The sequence below is a fragment of the Panthera uncia genome, chromosome C2 (genome assembly GCF_023721935.1).
Source record: "Panthera uncia isolate 11264 chromosome C2, Puncia_PCG_1.0, whole genome shotgun sequence".
Lineage (NCBI taxonomy): Eukaryota > Metazoa > Chordata > Mammalia > Carnivora > Felidae > Panthera > Panthera uncia.
The window spans coordinates 65,885,629-65,900,717 of NC_064810.1; the positions used below are offsets into that span (position 1 = coordinate 65,885,629).

The 15,089-nt window shown below is 34.4% G+C and overlaps 1 protein-coding gene across 1 annotated transcript in view; it reads right to left on the bottom strand.

Annotated features, from left to right (window-relative positions):
* POLQ (DNA polymerase theta) overlaps nt 1–15,089 on the bottom strand; it is a 116,026-nt gene that overhangs the window by 57,814 nt on the left and 43,123 nt on the right. Inside the window, exons 13-15 of the mRNA XM_049628253.1 lie at nt 12,218–12,411; nt 11,180–11,304; nt 9,410–9,653 (exon numbers count right to left, since the gene is read on the bottom strand). Coding sequence (XP_049484210.1) covers nt 9,410–9,653; nt 11,180–11,304; nt 12,218–12,411 — 563 coding nt within the window. The remainder of the gene's footprint in view (nt 1–9,409; nt 9,654–11,179; nt 11,305–12,217; nt 12,412–15,089) is intronic.

Here is a 15,089-nt window from a genome sequence, read left to right on the forward strand (position 1 = left end):
AGGCCAATATTATTTGTAAATAACAATGCAAAAGTATACTATATCAAATATTAGCAAATAGAATCTAACATCATATAATAAAATAAGATGACCAAATTAAATTTATTCCATAAGATTGATTCAATATTAGGAAACCTATTAATATACTGTACCATGCTAATAGATGAAGGAGGAGGAAAAAAAAACTGTGATAATCTTCAGGAATACTGGAAAATGCTTTGACAAAATTCAATACCCAATCATGACAAAAATATTCAAGAATTATGTATTTCTTACATAAACACACACACACACACACACACACACACACACACACACATACACACACACCATAGTTCTGAAACCAGTATCCTATTGAAGCAACACCAGAGGCATTTCCCCTAACAAACAAAGCAAAAATGCTTGTTTCCCCTAACAAAACAAAGAAAATTATTTACAAATAATATTGGCCTATTGTTTTCTTGTTTCCCCTAACAAAACAAAAATGTTTGTTTCCCCTAACAAACAAAGCAAAAATGCCCAATATCTATTACTACTATCCTTACTACTACTACTACTACTACTACTACTACATATTAGAGATATCAGCTAATACAATTAGATAAATCAATTAAAAGCATACAAATTCTTACAGAAGTAAAATAACTATTTGTAGATGATGTGCCAACATACCTGGAAAATTCTAGAGAATCAATGATAAAAGTAATTCAAACAATAAAAGAATTTAGAAAATAGGATAAAAAATTATACAAAACAGCCTTCATATACCCTAATAATAACTATGTAGAAGACATAATAAAAGAGAGCAACCAATTAAAATAACAATAAATATTAAATAGGAATAACTTTAACAAGAAATGTATAAAACCTGTGTGAGCAAAACTTAAAACTTTTGAAAACCTATATGAGGAAATCTTTTGAAAACTCTTAAAAATCACAAAGACTAGATCAAATTCAAAGATGTTACCTATCCTTGGATAGGTTGACACAAAATATAAAGATATCAATTCTAAGTTAAATTTCAATACAATTCCTATAAAATATCAACAAGCACTTTAACTTTCATATGGGCAAATATGCAAGAATAGCCAAAAAAAAAAAAATACTGGAAAACTATGAGAGGAAGTGTCCTTCCAGAGATTAATAATTTATAATTTATAATTAAAAGTATTTACTGGCTCATGAATTGACAAAAAGAATAGTATATAAAATAGAAACTACAGAAATAGACCTAATTATTTATGGATATTTGGTATATGACAAAGATGGCATCTCAAATCACTAAGTCAAAAATAAACATTTTTATAAATGGGAGCCATTGGATAAAAGACAAAATTTGATCCAGACTTTATACTATACACAAAATTAAATTCTAAATACATCAGGAATCTAGATGCAAATCTACAAATACTAGGAGAAGACATGAATGAATTCCTTTTTAATTTCAGTAGACAAAAGTTTTCTAACTATGACAATTCCAAAGCAAAAAAAAAAAAAAAAATTGACAAAAAAATCAATAGAAAAGTTAAAATTCTGCATGGCAAAAACAATGTAGTAAAAGCCAAAAGACAATTTATAAATTTTGAGAAAATATTTGAAATATACATATAAAATAAACAGCTAAGAACTCTAATCAATTTAAGAAGAAAAGATTCTTTTAAAAGGAGAAAGAAGGGCACCTGGGTGGCCCAGTAGATTAAGCATCTGACTCTTGATTTAGGCTCAGGTCATGATCTCAGGGTCCCTGTGATAGAGCCCTCTGCACTGACAGCATGCAGTCTGCTTGGGATTCTCTCTCTGCCACTCCCTTGTTCTTTCTCTCTCTATTAAAGTATATAAACATTTAAAAAAAAATAAATAAATAAAAAGGAGAGGGAAAAGACCAAACTCAGTAGAAACAAGAAAAGACATAACCAGATAATTCACAAGGATACAAAAAAATGATCCTGAAACATATGAAAAGATATCCACCATCATTCACAATTGGAGAAATACACATTAAAACCATACTGAGATACTATTTCCTATCTATCAGACTGGTGAAATGAAAACTCTAACAATGGATTCTGTTTGCAAGGCTGTGGCGTGATAGGCCAGTGAGAATGTAACCTGGTACAACCCTTCTGCAGGGTAATCTGGAACTAATAAACCTACATAAGCACTTACCTTTTGAAATCCCACATCCAAGAATTTACTCTGAAGAAACATTACCAACAATGGAAAATACATATGCATAGGTAATTTATTGTGAATTTTTGTTAATGGCAAACTGAGACAATAAAAATGGATTTTCTGGCTCTCATGTACCAAGTACTAAAAGGAAAGGGTGGCCAGGTGTCAGATATACCAGTTTCCATTCAGAAAATTAACATTAATACAATGCTATCTCTTATCTATACACCTTATTCAAATTTTATCAATTGTTCCACTTATACCCTTATTCTAATCTAATCTAGAATAAGGTGGTACATTTGGTTGTCATGTCTCTTTATTTCCTTTAATTAGAAAGAGTTCCTCAGTTATTGTTTTTCATGACCTTGATATTTTTGAAGAGTATTAGACAATTATTTTGTATAATATCTCCCAATTTAGGTTTGTCTGATGTTTCCTTACAATTAAATTTATATTAGACATTTTTGATAAGAATACTCCAGGAGTAATGCTGTGTCTTTCTCACTGTGTCACATGAGGAGGTATGTGACGTACATCTGTCCTAATACTGATGTTAGTAATATTGATCAATAAAGTTCTGGGCATTCAGAAAGGCATAATCACAGAAATAGTAGCCTTAGCATAATACATAAGCACAAATAGCAACTAGAATGTAAAGAGAAACTAGACCTAGAACTTTGCCAAATGGTGGGGGAGCTGTCGGAACCCTTTCCATGTCAGGAGGGGCTGCAAGTGCCACAGTTTATGCTCCCTCTCCACCTTGATAGCCCAGAGAGAAGCAGGGTTCAGGTTCCCTAGCTGGCCTACCACTTCAGTAAGTTCCAGACCCCTAGCCCACACCAGCCCCAGCCCCACCAAAGTAGCACCAGTGTGGTGCCTGCCAGAACACCCCTGAGCAGTACTCACTGTAACTCCAGCCATTACAGCAAGGTTGCACAGGCGTAAAGCACCCCAGACCCAGGCCCACACTACTTTGGCTCCACACAGTTTACTAACACACTCCATGACTCCCTGGCCCACATCCACCTTAGTTCCAGCCACCCCGACAGTGCATCCCTTGTGTTAAGTGTCCCCAGAACACCCCAACTTGTAGCTTTAGCTGTCCTCCCAGAGCATCCTGTGGGTGGAGAGTCCCTAGACAGCCCTGGCCCATGCTCACTTCAGCTTCAGCTATCCTGCCAGGGATCCTCTCATGGAGAGCCCAGGGAATGCTCCAACCTGCGCCAACTTCAGCTATAGCTCTCCTGCCAGAGCACCCTCTCTATGGAGAGCTCTGGGACCACCTGGCCCAAGCCCACTTTAGCTCAAGCCATCCTACCAGGGCAGCCCAAACATGGAGTACCTGGGACTCCGTGCCCATGCCAGCCACAGTTCCAGCCAGCCAAAGTTATCCAGCATACACAGAATACACAGGAAATGACATACATAATACCTTTCTTTTAAGTTTAGAAGTAGCTATTCTACTCAATTCAAAGGAGCAAACACAGAAAGTCAAGCAAGATGGGAAGACAGAGGAATATGCTCCAAACACAAGAACAAGACAAAACCTTAGGAAAAGGACCAAATGAAACCTAGAGAAACAATATGCTTGATAAGCAGTTTGAAATAATGATCTTAAAGATCTTCACTGGACTGGAGACAAGGGTGGAAGAACTCAGTGAAAACTTCAACAAAGAGTTAGAAAATATAAGAAAGAATCAAAGCTGAAGAATACAATAACTGATATGAAAAATACACTAGAAGGAATCAATAATAGGGGACGAGAAGAGATGATTAGCAATCTAGAAGACAAGGTAATAAAAAGCACTCAGCTGAACAGCAAATAGAAAAAAAATTTTTTTAATGAGAATAGGTTAAGGATAGGTTAAGCAATCTCTGGGATGACATCAAGAGAACAAATATTCACATTATAGGGGTCCCAGAAGAGAATAGAGAAAGTAGGAGGCAGAAAATTCATTTGAAGAAATAACAGCTGAAAATTTCCTTAACCTGGGGGAAGAAAACAAACATCTAGGTTCAGGAAGGACAGAGAGTTCCAAACAAGATGAACTCAAGGAGTTCCACACCATGATACATAATTAAAATGTCAAAGGTTAAAGATAAAGAGAAAATTTCGAAAGGAGCAAGAGAGAAACAAAAAGTTACATAGAAGGGAAACCACTTGTGGCTATCAGCAGATTTTTCAGCAGAAATGTTGTGAGCCAAAAGAGAGTGGCATGATATATTCAAAGAGCTGAAAGGAAGAAAACCTACAACCAAGAATACGCTCCATGGCCATGTTATCATTCACAACTGAAGGAGAAATTTAAAAAAGTTAAAGTTCATCATCACTAGGCTACCCTTAAAAAAAATGTTAAAGGGACTTCTTTATGTTAAAAAGAAAAGGTCATAATCAGAACTAAGAAAATTATGAATACAAAGATGTAAAATATGAGAATACATACCTAAAACGGAGGTGAAAAAATTTTTAGAATGTGTTCAAATTTAAGTAACTGACTTAATATAGACTGCTATATAATTAACATGTTATATATAAACCTCATCGTAAAGACAAAACCAAAATCTATAATGGGTATACAAAAAATAAAGACAATCAACTAATACAACAGAAAGTCATCAAAGGAAAGAGAGCAAAAGAAGAAGAAAAAAACTGAGAACTACAAAACAACCAGAAAACAATTAACAAAAGGGCAATAAGTACATACCTATCAATAATTACTTTAAATGTAAAAGTAGGTCTAATGCTCCCATCAAGACATAGCGTGGTGGAATAGATTAAAAAACAAGACCCATTTGTATGCTGCCTACAAAAGACTCATGTCAGACCTAAAGACACACAGAAATTAAGAATGAAAGAATAGGAAAAGATATTCCATGCAAATAAAAGCAAAATTAAAAGCCAAGGTAGCAATACTTATATCAGACAAAACAGACTTTAAACAAAGGTTGTAATAAGAGACAAAGGGCATTATATAATGATAATGGGGTTAATCCAACAAGAAGATATAACATTTGTAAATCTCTATGCACCCAACATTAGAGCACCTAAATACATAAAGGAAATATTAACAGACCTAAATGGAGAAATTGACAGTAATACAGTAATAGTAGAGGTCTATAACATCCCATTTACATCAATGGATAGATCATCCAGACAGAAAACAAAGGAAACAGTGGATTTGAATGACACATTAGACCAGATGTACTTAAAATATCCATGCACAACATTCCATCCAAAAACAACAGAATATACCTTCAATTCAAGTGTACATAAGACATCCTCCAGAACAGATCACACATTAGACCATAAAACAAGTCCCAGGAAATTTAAGAAAATTGAAATCATATCAAGTATCTTTTCTAACCACAATAGCATAGAACTATCAATCACAAGAAAAAAACTGGTAAAAAGAAAAACACGTGTAGGCTAAACAGCATGCTACTAAATACCATGCTACTAAACACCCAATGGGTCAATGAAGAGATCAAAGAGAAAATCAAAAGATACAGGAAGACAAATGAACATGAAAAGACAACAGTCCAAAATCTTTGGGATTCAGTGAAAACAATTCTGAGAGAAATTCATACAGATACAGGCCTACCTCAAGAAACAAGAAAATTCTCAAATAAACAATCTAACCTTATATGTAAAGGAAATTGAAAAAGAGAATGAAGCCAAGGTCCATAAAAGGAAGGAAATTAAGATCACAGTGGAAATAAATGAAATAGAGATTTAAAAAAATAGAAAAGATCAAGGAAACCAAGAGCTTGTTCTTTGAAAAGACAAAATTAATAAACCTTCAGCTAGACTCATCAAGAAAAAAAGAAGAGGACACAAATCAATAAAATCAGAAATGAAAGAGGAAAATTAATAGCCAACACCACAGAAATACAAAGACTTATACGAGAACATTACAAAAAATTATGTCAATAAATTAGAATAAATGGATAAATTCCTAGAAACATATAATCTTCCAAAACCGAATCAGGAAGAAACAGCAGCTGAACAGACAAGACACTAGTAATGAAACTGAATGAGTAACCAAAAAACTCTCAAAAAACAAAAGTCCTTGACCAAATGGCTTCACAGGTAAATTCTACCAAACTTTTAAAGACAAGTTAATATCTATTCTCCTCAAACTATTCCAAAAAATAGAAGAGAAAGGAAAACTCCCAAAAACATTATAAATGTATTCTACAAAGCCAGTATTACCCTGATACCAAAACCAAAAACACTATAAAAAAAGAAAATTACAGGCCAATGCCCCTGATAAACATAGATGCAAAAATCCTCAACAAAATATTAACAAATCACATTCAACAGTATATTAAATGGATTATCCACCACGACTAAATGGGATTTACTCTGGGGATGCAAGGATAATTCAACGTTCACAAATCAAAACAAAGGTTAAATATCATATGATCATCTCAATAGATGCAGAAGAAGCATTTGACAAAATTCAACTTGAGTTCATAATTAAAACTCTCAACAAAGTGGGTTTAGAGAGAACATACCTCAGTATAATAAAGGCCATACGTGAAAAACCCACAGTTAACATTATACTCAATGGTGAAAAATTGAGAGCTTTTCCCCTAAGATCAGGAACAAGACAAGAACATCCACCTTCACCACGTTTATTCAGCACAGTACTGGAAAGCATAGCCAGAGCAATCAGACCAAAAAAGAAATACAAGACATCTAAACTGTTTAGGAAGAAGTAAAACCATCACTATTTGTAGATGATATGATACTATACATAGAAAACCCTAAAGATCCATCAAAAGTCTATTAGAATAAATAAATTCAGTAAAGTTGTAGCATAAAAAGTTAATACACAGTAATCTGTTGCATTTTTATACACTAATAGCAAAGTAGTAAAAACAGAAATTAAGAAAACAAACCATTTACAGTTACACCAAAAATCTTGTACTCTGAAAACTATAAAACATTAATGAAAGAAACTGAAGATAGAAAAAAGAAATGGAATGATATTACCATGCTCATAGACTAGAAGAATTAACACTGTTGAAAATGTCCATACTACCCAAGCTATCTACAGATTCAATGCAATCCCTATCAAAATACCAACAGCATTTTTCTCAAAACTAGAATAAATAATACTACAATTTGTATGGAACCACAAAAGACCTAAAAGCCGAAGCAATCTTGAGAAAGAACAAAGCTGGAGGTATCACCAACCTAGATTTCAAGATAAACTACAAAGCTGTAATAATCAAAATAGTATGGTACTGGCACAAAAACATGTAGTAGATCAGTGAAACAGAACACAGAGTCCAGAAATAAACCCATGCTTAATGGACAATTAATCTATGACAAGGAGGCAAGAATATGCAATGGGAAAGTCTCTTCAGTAAATGACGCTGGGTAAACTGAACATTTATGTGCAAAAGAATGAAAAGGGTATCACTTCTTATACCATACAAAAATAAATTCAAAATGGATTAAAGACCTAAATGTGAGACCTGAAACCATAAACTCCTAGAAGAAAATGCAGGCAGTAATTTCTTTGACATAAGCTTTAGCAACATTTTTCTGGATATGTCTCCTCTTGGAATAGGAACAAAAGCAAAATAAACTATTGGGATTTCACCAAAATAAAAAGCTTTTGCACAGTGAATGAAATAATCAACAAAACGAAAAGGTAACCTATTGAATGGGGGAAGATATTTGCAGATGATATATCCAATAACAGATTAATAGCAAAAATATGTAAAGAACTTATATGACTCAACACCAAAAACAAACAAACAAATAATTAAATGGGCATTAAGTCCAATTAAAAATGGGCAGAGGACCTGAATAGACACATTTCCAAAGAAAATACATAGATGGCAAACTGACACACGAAGTTATTCAACATCACCAATCATCAGGGAAATCAAATCAAAACCATGAGATATCAGTTACACCTGTCAGGTCACCTGGAATCAAAGACAAGAAATAACAAGTGTTGGTGAGGATGTGGAGAAGCAGGAATGCTTGTGCACTGTTGGTGGGAATGTAAATTGGACCAACCACTGTGAAAAAGAGCATGGAGGTTTTTCAAAAAATTAAAATGAAAATACCATACGATTCAGTAACTCTATTACTGAATATTGACCCAAAGAAAATGAAAACGCTAATTGGAAAAGATATATGCACCTCTATGTTCATTGCGGCATTATTTACAGTAGCCAGGGTATAGGAACAACCCAAGTGTCCATGGATAGATGAAGGAATATAGATATCATATATATATATATATATATATATATATATATATATATATATATCTCACATATCATGTATCATAAATATGTGATAGAATATTACTCGTCCGTAAAAATGATTGAGATCTTGCTATTTTTGACAACATGGATAGACCCAGAGGATATTATGCCAAATGAAATCAGTCAGACTAAGAAAGACAAATATCATATGATTTCACTTAGATGTGGACTCTGAAAAAACAAAAAAGAAAAAATAGACCCATAAATACAAAGAACAAACTGATTGTTGCTGGAGGGGAGAGGTAGGGGGATAGGCAAAATGGTTGAAGCGGGGGGCGCCTGGGTGGCTCAGTTGGTTAAGCGGCCAACTTCGGCTCAGGTCATGATCTCGCGGTCCGTGAGTTCAAGCCCCGCGTCGGGCTCTGCGCTGACCGCTCAGAGCCTGGAGCCTGTTTCAGATTCTGTGTCTCCCTCTCTCTCTGACCCTCCCCCGTTCATGCTCTCTCTCTCTCTCTCTCTCTGTCTCAAAAATAAATAAAAAACATTAAAAAAAAATTTAAAAAAAAATGGTTGAAGGGGAGTGAGAGATAAAGGCTTTCAATTATGGAATGATTAAGTCACAGGCATAAAATGTACAGCATGGGGAATATAATCAATGGTATTTAATAGCATTTTATGGCAAAAGATAGTAGTTACACTTGTGGTGAGCAGGGCATAACATATGGACCTTTCAAATCACTATGTGTACACCTGAAACTAATGTACCACTGTGTGTCACCTATACTTCAATTTAAAAATATATACATACACACAGGCGCGCGCACACACACACACACACACGATAGTAATTCTAAAGGGGGAAAAAAGCAGTCTCATTTTCTTCCAGTGACCCCATGTACGTCATGATACTATCAAAGAAAAAAATATTTTAGTACATTTTCTATTATTTACAAATAGACATAATTTTTCATTTAATAACTACTGGTCAGGAGGACTCTCTTACCTTTTAAAGGGCACAGCATTTTTCAGAACAGTCTCCACTTCCACAATATTTGCTCTGGCAAGATCTGCCACAGTAAGATAGCCAGAAGCATAGAAGAACCTGGCTCGCTGTGCATTAAGTAAGGACACCCGGACCAGGTCACACAACTCCCTCTGGATGCCAAATGTAAGACGCTTCTGAAATTGGGAAAGTAGTAGTTCCATGTTGTGCCAGCCGAGGCGGTTGGAAAATACTGTAATCATCCCTACAATAATCATAGAATATTTATGAAATTAAAAATTCTTGGGCTGCCTGGATGGCTCAGTTGGTTGAGCGCCTGACTTCACTCCGGTCACAATCTCTCAGTTTGTGGGTTCTAGCCCCACATGGGGCTCTGTGCTGACAGCCTGGAGCCTGGATCCTGCTTCGGATTCTGTCTCCTCTCTTTGCCCCTCCCCCATTCACACTGTCTCTCTCTCTCTCTCTCTCAAAAATAAACATTAAAAAAACGTTCAAAAATTCTTTTAAAAATTCTTTATAAATAATTCTCTATTTCTTTAGATACTTTTGTCTTGCTGTATCTTTTGTTTTGTTTTGTTTTACCAGCAGAATCATAAACTTTAAGAGGCACAAAGGCACAAAGTGTACGTTAACAGGCAAGTAGACACATGTTCAGGGCCTAGCTAATTGGTCAATAAAAGGGGTAAACACATTGTCATCTCATTTATTCTTAATCACGAACTTGATATTTGAAAAAACTGAGGCAGAGCATGTTAACACAAAGTACACAAAAAGCCCTCACTCTAGTTCATTCCTCTCATTCTCTCTTCCTTCCTTTCTTTTTTTAAGGAAGAGAGAACTCTTTAAAACAGGTGAGGGACTCTTTCATCTAGAGCAAAATAAGAAAATAAGAGAGATGATTTAAATATTCAAGTGCTGAGAGGAGTACAAAAAGTGAAGCTCCTATTGATATTTTCTTCAAGGAAAGGTTGCCCAACTTAATAGCTATTCCCTCATGAGATAAAGAGGCCAGAAGAGCCAATGTCAAGGCATTAATATAATCACTTCCCTATGAGAACATTAATCCTACAGGCAATTTGAGATCCTTCATGCCAGTGAGTTGAAGTCTCCAGCCCCTCCTACAATCTTTCCCTCAGTACTCTCATATATGCACACACCTTCACAATGAAACCTCCTACACACACAAATCCACACTCTCTCCAGCAGCCCAGGGTTTCCTTCCTAAGAGTTTGTAAGGATTTCTTGGTAAAATCAGACCCAGAACTTCCCTATTTGCCTAGCTTACAGATAGGGGTTTAATTTTATTAAGGGCAGACCAGTGTTTCCTTAGAGGAGAGATATTTAGAACAGTCTACCAGATATACAGAAATCCCTCTGTAGTTGCCATCCTCCTACTCAATAACAAATATTAATCAGCAACTTGATGAGAAAGAGGAGGCCATTGAGAACTTTGGGTCTACTTCCTGCAACAGTGAAAACATAAAAACTAAAAAAAAAAATAAAAAGGAGGATGCTTAGCAGGTGGCTAAGCAATGGAGGGAGACTAAGATCCAGACACTCAGCTAGCTGCCAGCTGCCAATCCTCTGGAGCAGGGTGAGAAGCCATAGTTTTAGGGGTTCTTATGAGGACAAACATACACAATTATGACTTTACATGATCCTCTCATTTTTAGAGAAGCCTAAAATAAATGGAATATGAAAAAAAGTAATTTTAACTTGATCTCAAACTGCAGAGTCTCAAATAAATGTGGAAACCCTTGTTTAACTGACCTGCATAAACAGCTGCTGACTGTTGTAAGGATTGAATCTGTCCACGACTGCATCCATATTTCTGATTTATTTCCTTTAAGGGAACTTCACTGATTAAGTCTAATAGCACAAGACTGGTAAAAAACCTGGAAAGTAAATCACCGAAAGTGTGGTAAGAGATTACTTATGCCTACAATGAAGATATAACATATGCTGGGAAACAAGAAAGAATCAAAAAGGCAAGTGAGGATTTATACACTGTGAGAAGATTCCTAATAGGATATAGGATTAGTGGACAAAGACTGAGCTCAATGTTGGTCAAATAAATCCTGACATACATTAGTACTATAGCATAGCAAGGAACCTAATACCTATATAACAAAAAGAGCTCCTCCATATTTCAATACTGCTAACTAATTTTAAGAAATAAGACTTGGTTCAAGAAATATAATGGCACAATAATTTAAAAGAACATCTGATACACAGTTACATGATCATCTATTCATATTTCAAAAAAATGACATAATTTGATAATAAAAACCAGTTTTGACTTGAAAGGTCCTAGTGCCACAAATAATCCAAGTATATAAATCCTTACAAAATTCACACTTGATTATGTTGTAAATAATATACTAGATACTAGCACTAAGAAAAATAATTTTATTAGATTTTAAAGAAGCTAAATGATTCAATTTCCCCATCTGAATTTTTTAATGGCTCTTCCCCAGAGCCATTATAATATTGTTTTATAATAATGATACAAAGCACAACCTCACATGAAGCTACACTAAGTTGGCAATTCTAATTCACATCTTTAAGTAAAGGAAGTAATTAAATGTTCTACTTTAAAAGGTCTTCATCTACAATGACTTCTAAACTATAAATAGCAAGAGAGAAATATCAATCAATTCAGTAAATACAGGAAAGTGAAACTTTTTACCATACTCAGCCAAAAATTTGATTTTAATGATAATGAAAGTGACTACAATAAACTGAACATCTACTATATATCCAAAAACTGTGTTAAATACTGGATAGTGTAGACTCCTTGATATTTACCTTTTATGGATGGCCATCTGGCGATGCTGTCTCTCAGTTCTGGCTACTACTTTTCCTTTCACACAGCGAGCCAAGAACGCTTCTTCGACTCCCACTAGCTCTGCCACCCGTTTCATAGAAATTGGCAGCTTCTCCCATAAACAGAAAAATCGATACCAGTCAATAGTGGTCCAATCCTCAAACATAGGTGTAACCTAAAAGAAAGAAATATCATTCATTAGCTAAACAAATGTATTACAAAAGGAACAAAACTATAAATGTAAACTTTGTATTAAAAATAAAGGACTCAGCATTTGGAAAAATTTCTAAATGTGGTAATACCTCACTTATATGGAAACTTCATTTATTTACAAATGAGTCACAACCAAAAGAAAAGAGACCACTGAGCATACAAACTGGATTTTACCAAATCCAAGAACTTTAATCATAGACACTTTTAATTTCAATGTCCTTACATTAAGTACAATCCTAAGTATTTTCTATGATTTCCAAGAAAGAATCAGGAGAATAGAAAGAGTGGGGAAGGAAAGAAGGAATCAATATTCACAAATGCTACAATATACTATCTAAAATATCCAGGGTTCAACAACAATAAAAACTATGAGACATGCAAAGAAACAGGAAAGTGTGTCCCAAACACAAGGGAAAAACATGCAAAAGAACTTTGATAGGTTCCAGATTTGGGAATGCCAGACTTCGAGGTATACAAATACAGTCAAAGAACAAAAGAAAACTATGCTAAATGAAGTAAAGGAAGGTATGATGACAATGTCTCAGCAAGAAGAGAATAAGAGTAAAGAGAAAGAAATGATTAAAAAAAAAGAGCTAAATGGAAATTCTGAAAGTAAAGAGTGCAATAACTGAAATAAATAATTTACTACAGAGCTAAATACTACATGCAAGCTGTCAGAAGAATCAGCAAACATGAAGATATACCAATAGAGACTATGCAATCTGAGAAGACAGAAAAAAGGGAAGGAAAAATTAACAGAGCCTCAGAGAAATGTGGGAACTATTATGTGCAACAAGAGACTAAGTGAACTCCAAGTAGGATAAACATAAAAATATCCATACCCAGATGCATCATAGTAAAAATGTAAAAAAACAAGAGAAAATCTTGAAAGCAGCAGCAGAAAAACAATGCATCATATACAAGAGAAACCAATAAGATTAAGAGCTGACTTCTTAACAAAACAATGAAAGCTAGAATGCAATGAAATGATATATTCTAACAGCTGAAAGAAAAAAAAAAACCATCAACCTAGAATATTACATGAAGGAAACTATCTTTCTAAAGTAAAGGCATCATAAAGGCATTTTCACTGAAACAAAAACTAAAAACATTCTTTTCTAGCAGATTTTCCTTATAAGAAATACTAGAGAAAATTCTTCAGGTTGGAAAACAAGTGACCCAAAACAGTATTTTAATTCCACACACAAAAAAACAAAAAGTGCCAATAGAAGTAGTTATGTAGATACTTATAAAGACAGTATTATTGCATATTTCCTCTCCTTCCGTCTCCTGATTTAAAAAGCAACTGTATAAAATGACATGTATGTAACATATAAAAATGCATTACATTTGGCAGTAACAGCCCAAAGGTTGACATGCGGGAGTTGTGAAACTAAATAAAGAAAACCTCCCTTACCATGGATCAGGGAAGCCCTAAAGGGAAAGCTGTTAAGCCCATACCACTCATTGTAGCCTACATAACCAGCAGGAAGAAGGAAGAATTATTTCAACAAGGGAGAGCACTTTTCAAATTGGAATTGTATCTCCTGTCTTTAAAAATAGGAAGGAAGATCCCTCTCTGCTCTAGTGACAACATACTAACTACCATTTACAACCAATCAGAAACCACCACAAACTCAAACTCTTGTTCTTCTCCAGTACACTTTTGTTCTAAACAAAACACTCCCTAATTTCCTCCTAAAACATAATAAAAGCTGACCCTCCTTTGTCTTTTCAGACTTGCTTATGGTTCACCATAGCTTGCTTGTCCCAAATTGCAATTCCTCTGCTATTCCTGAATGAAATTCATTTTTTACTTAAATAAAATTTCTCTTTGCTCTGTTTAGAGTTAACAGAGCAAAACTGTATTGGAGTAAGGAAATGGCAAAAGATAGTAACTAAAAACAATAGGAATAAAGAAAAACACAAATCTTAAATACGAATTTTAATGTAACAATAAATATACATTTTTCTCTCATCTTACCTTCTTTAAAGACATAAAATTGGGGTGCCTAGGTGGCCCAGTTGGTTAAGCATCCAACATCATTTTGGCTCAGGTCATGATCTCATGGTTCACAGGTTCAAGCCTGCATGGGGTTCTGCACTGATAGTGTGGAGCCTGCTTAGGATTCTCTCTCTCTCTCTCTCTCTCTCTCTCTCTCTCTCTCTCTCCCCTTCTCTGCCCCTCCCCTGTTCGCTCACTTTCTCTCTCAGAATAAGTAAATAAACATTTAAAAAGACATAAAATTACATAAATTATAACTATAACAATGTATTACTGGGTTTGTAACACATATAGATATACACATATAACAGTAATAGCACATCAAAATAACACTATACCAGAATAATGTTTCTATATCTCACTGGAACTAAGTTAGTATAAATTTTAAGCTATATTATAACTCCTTGAGTAACCACTGGGAATAATTAAAAAAAAAAAAGAGAAAAATTAATTAAAGAAATTAAAATGTTATACTAGGAAATATTCAATTAAAAGAAATCAGTAAAAGAAGTACAGAGGACATAAAAAGACATAAGATATATAGAAAATAAAGAGACAAAACATAGATGTTACCCCAACTATATCAATAATAACATTAAATGTGAATGGGTTAAATAATAAAAATTAACAGACTG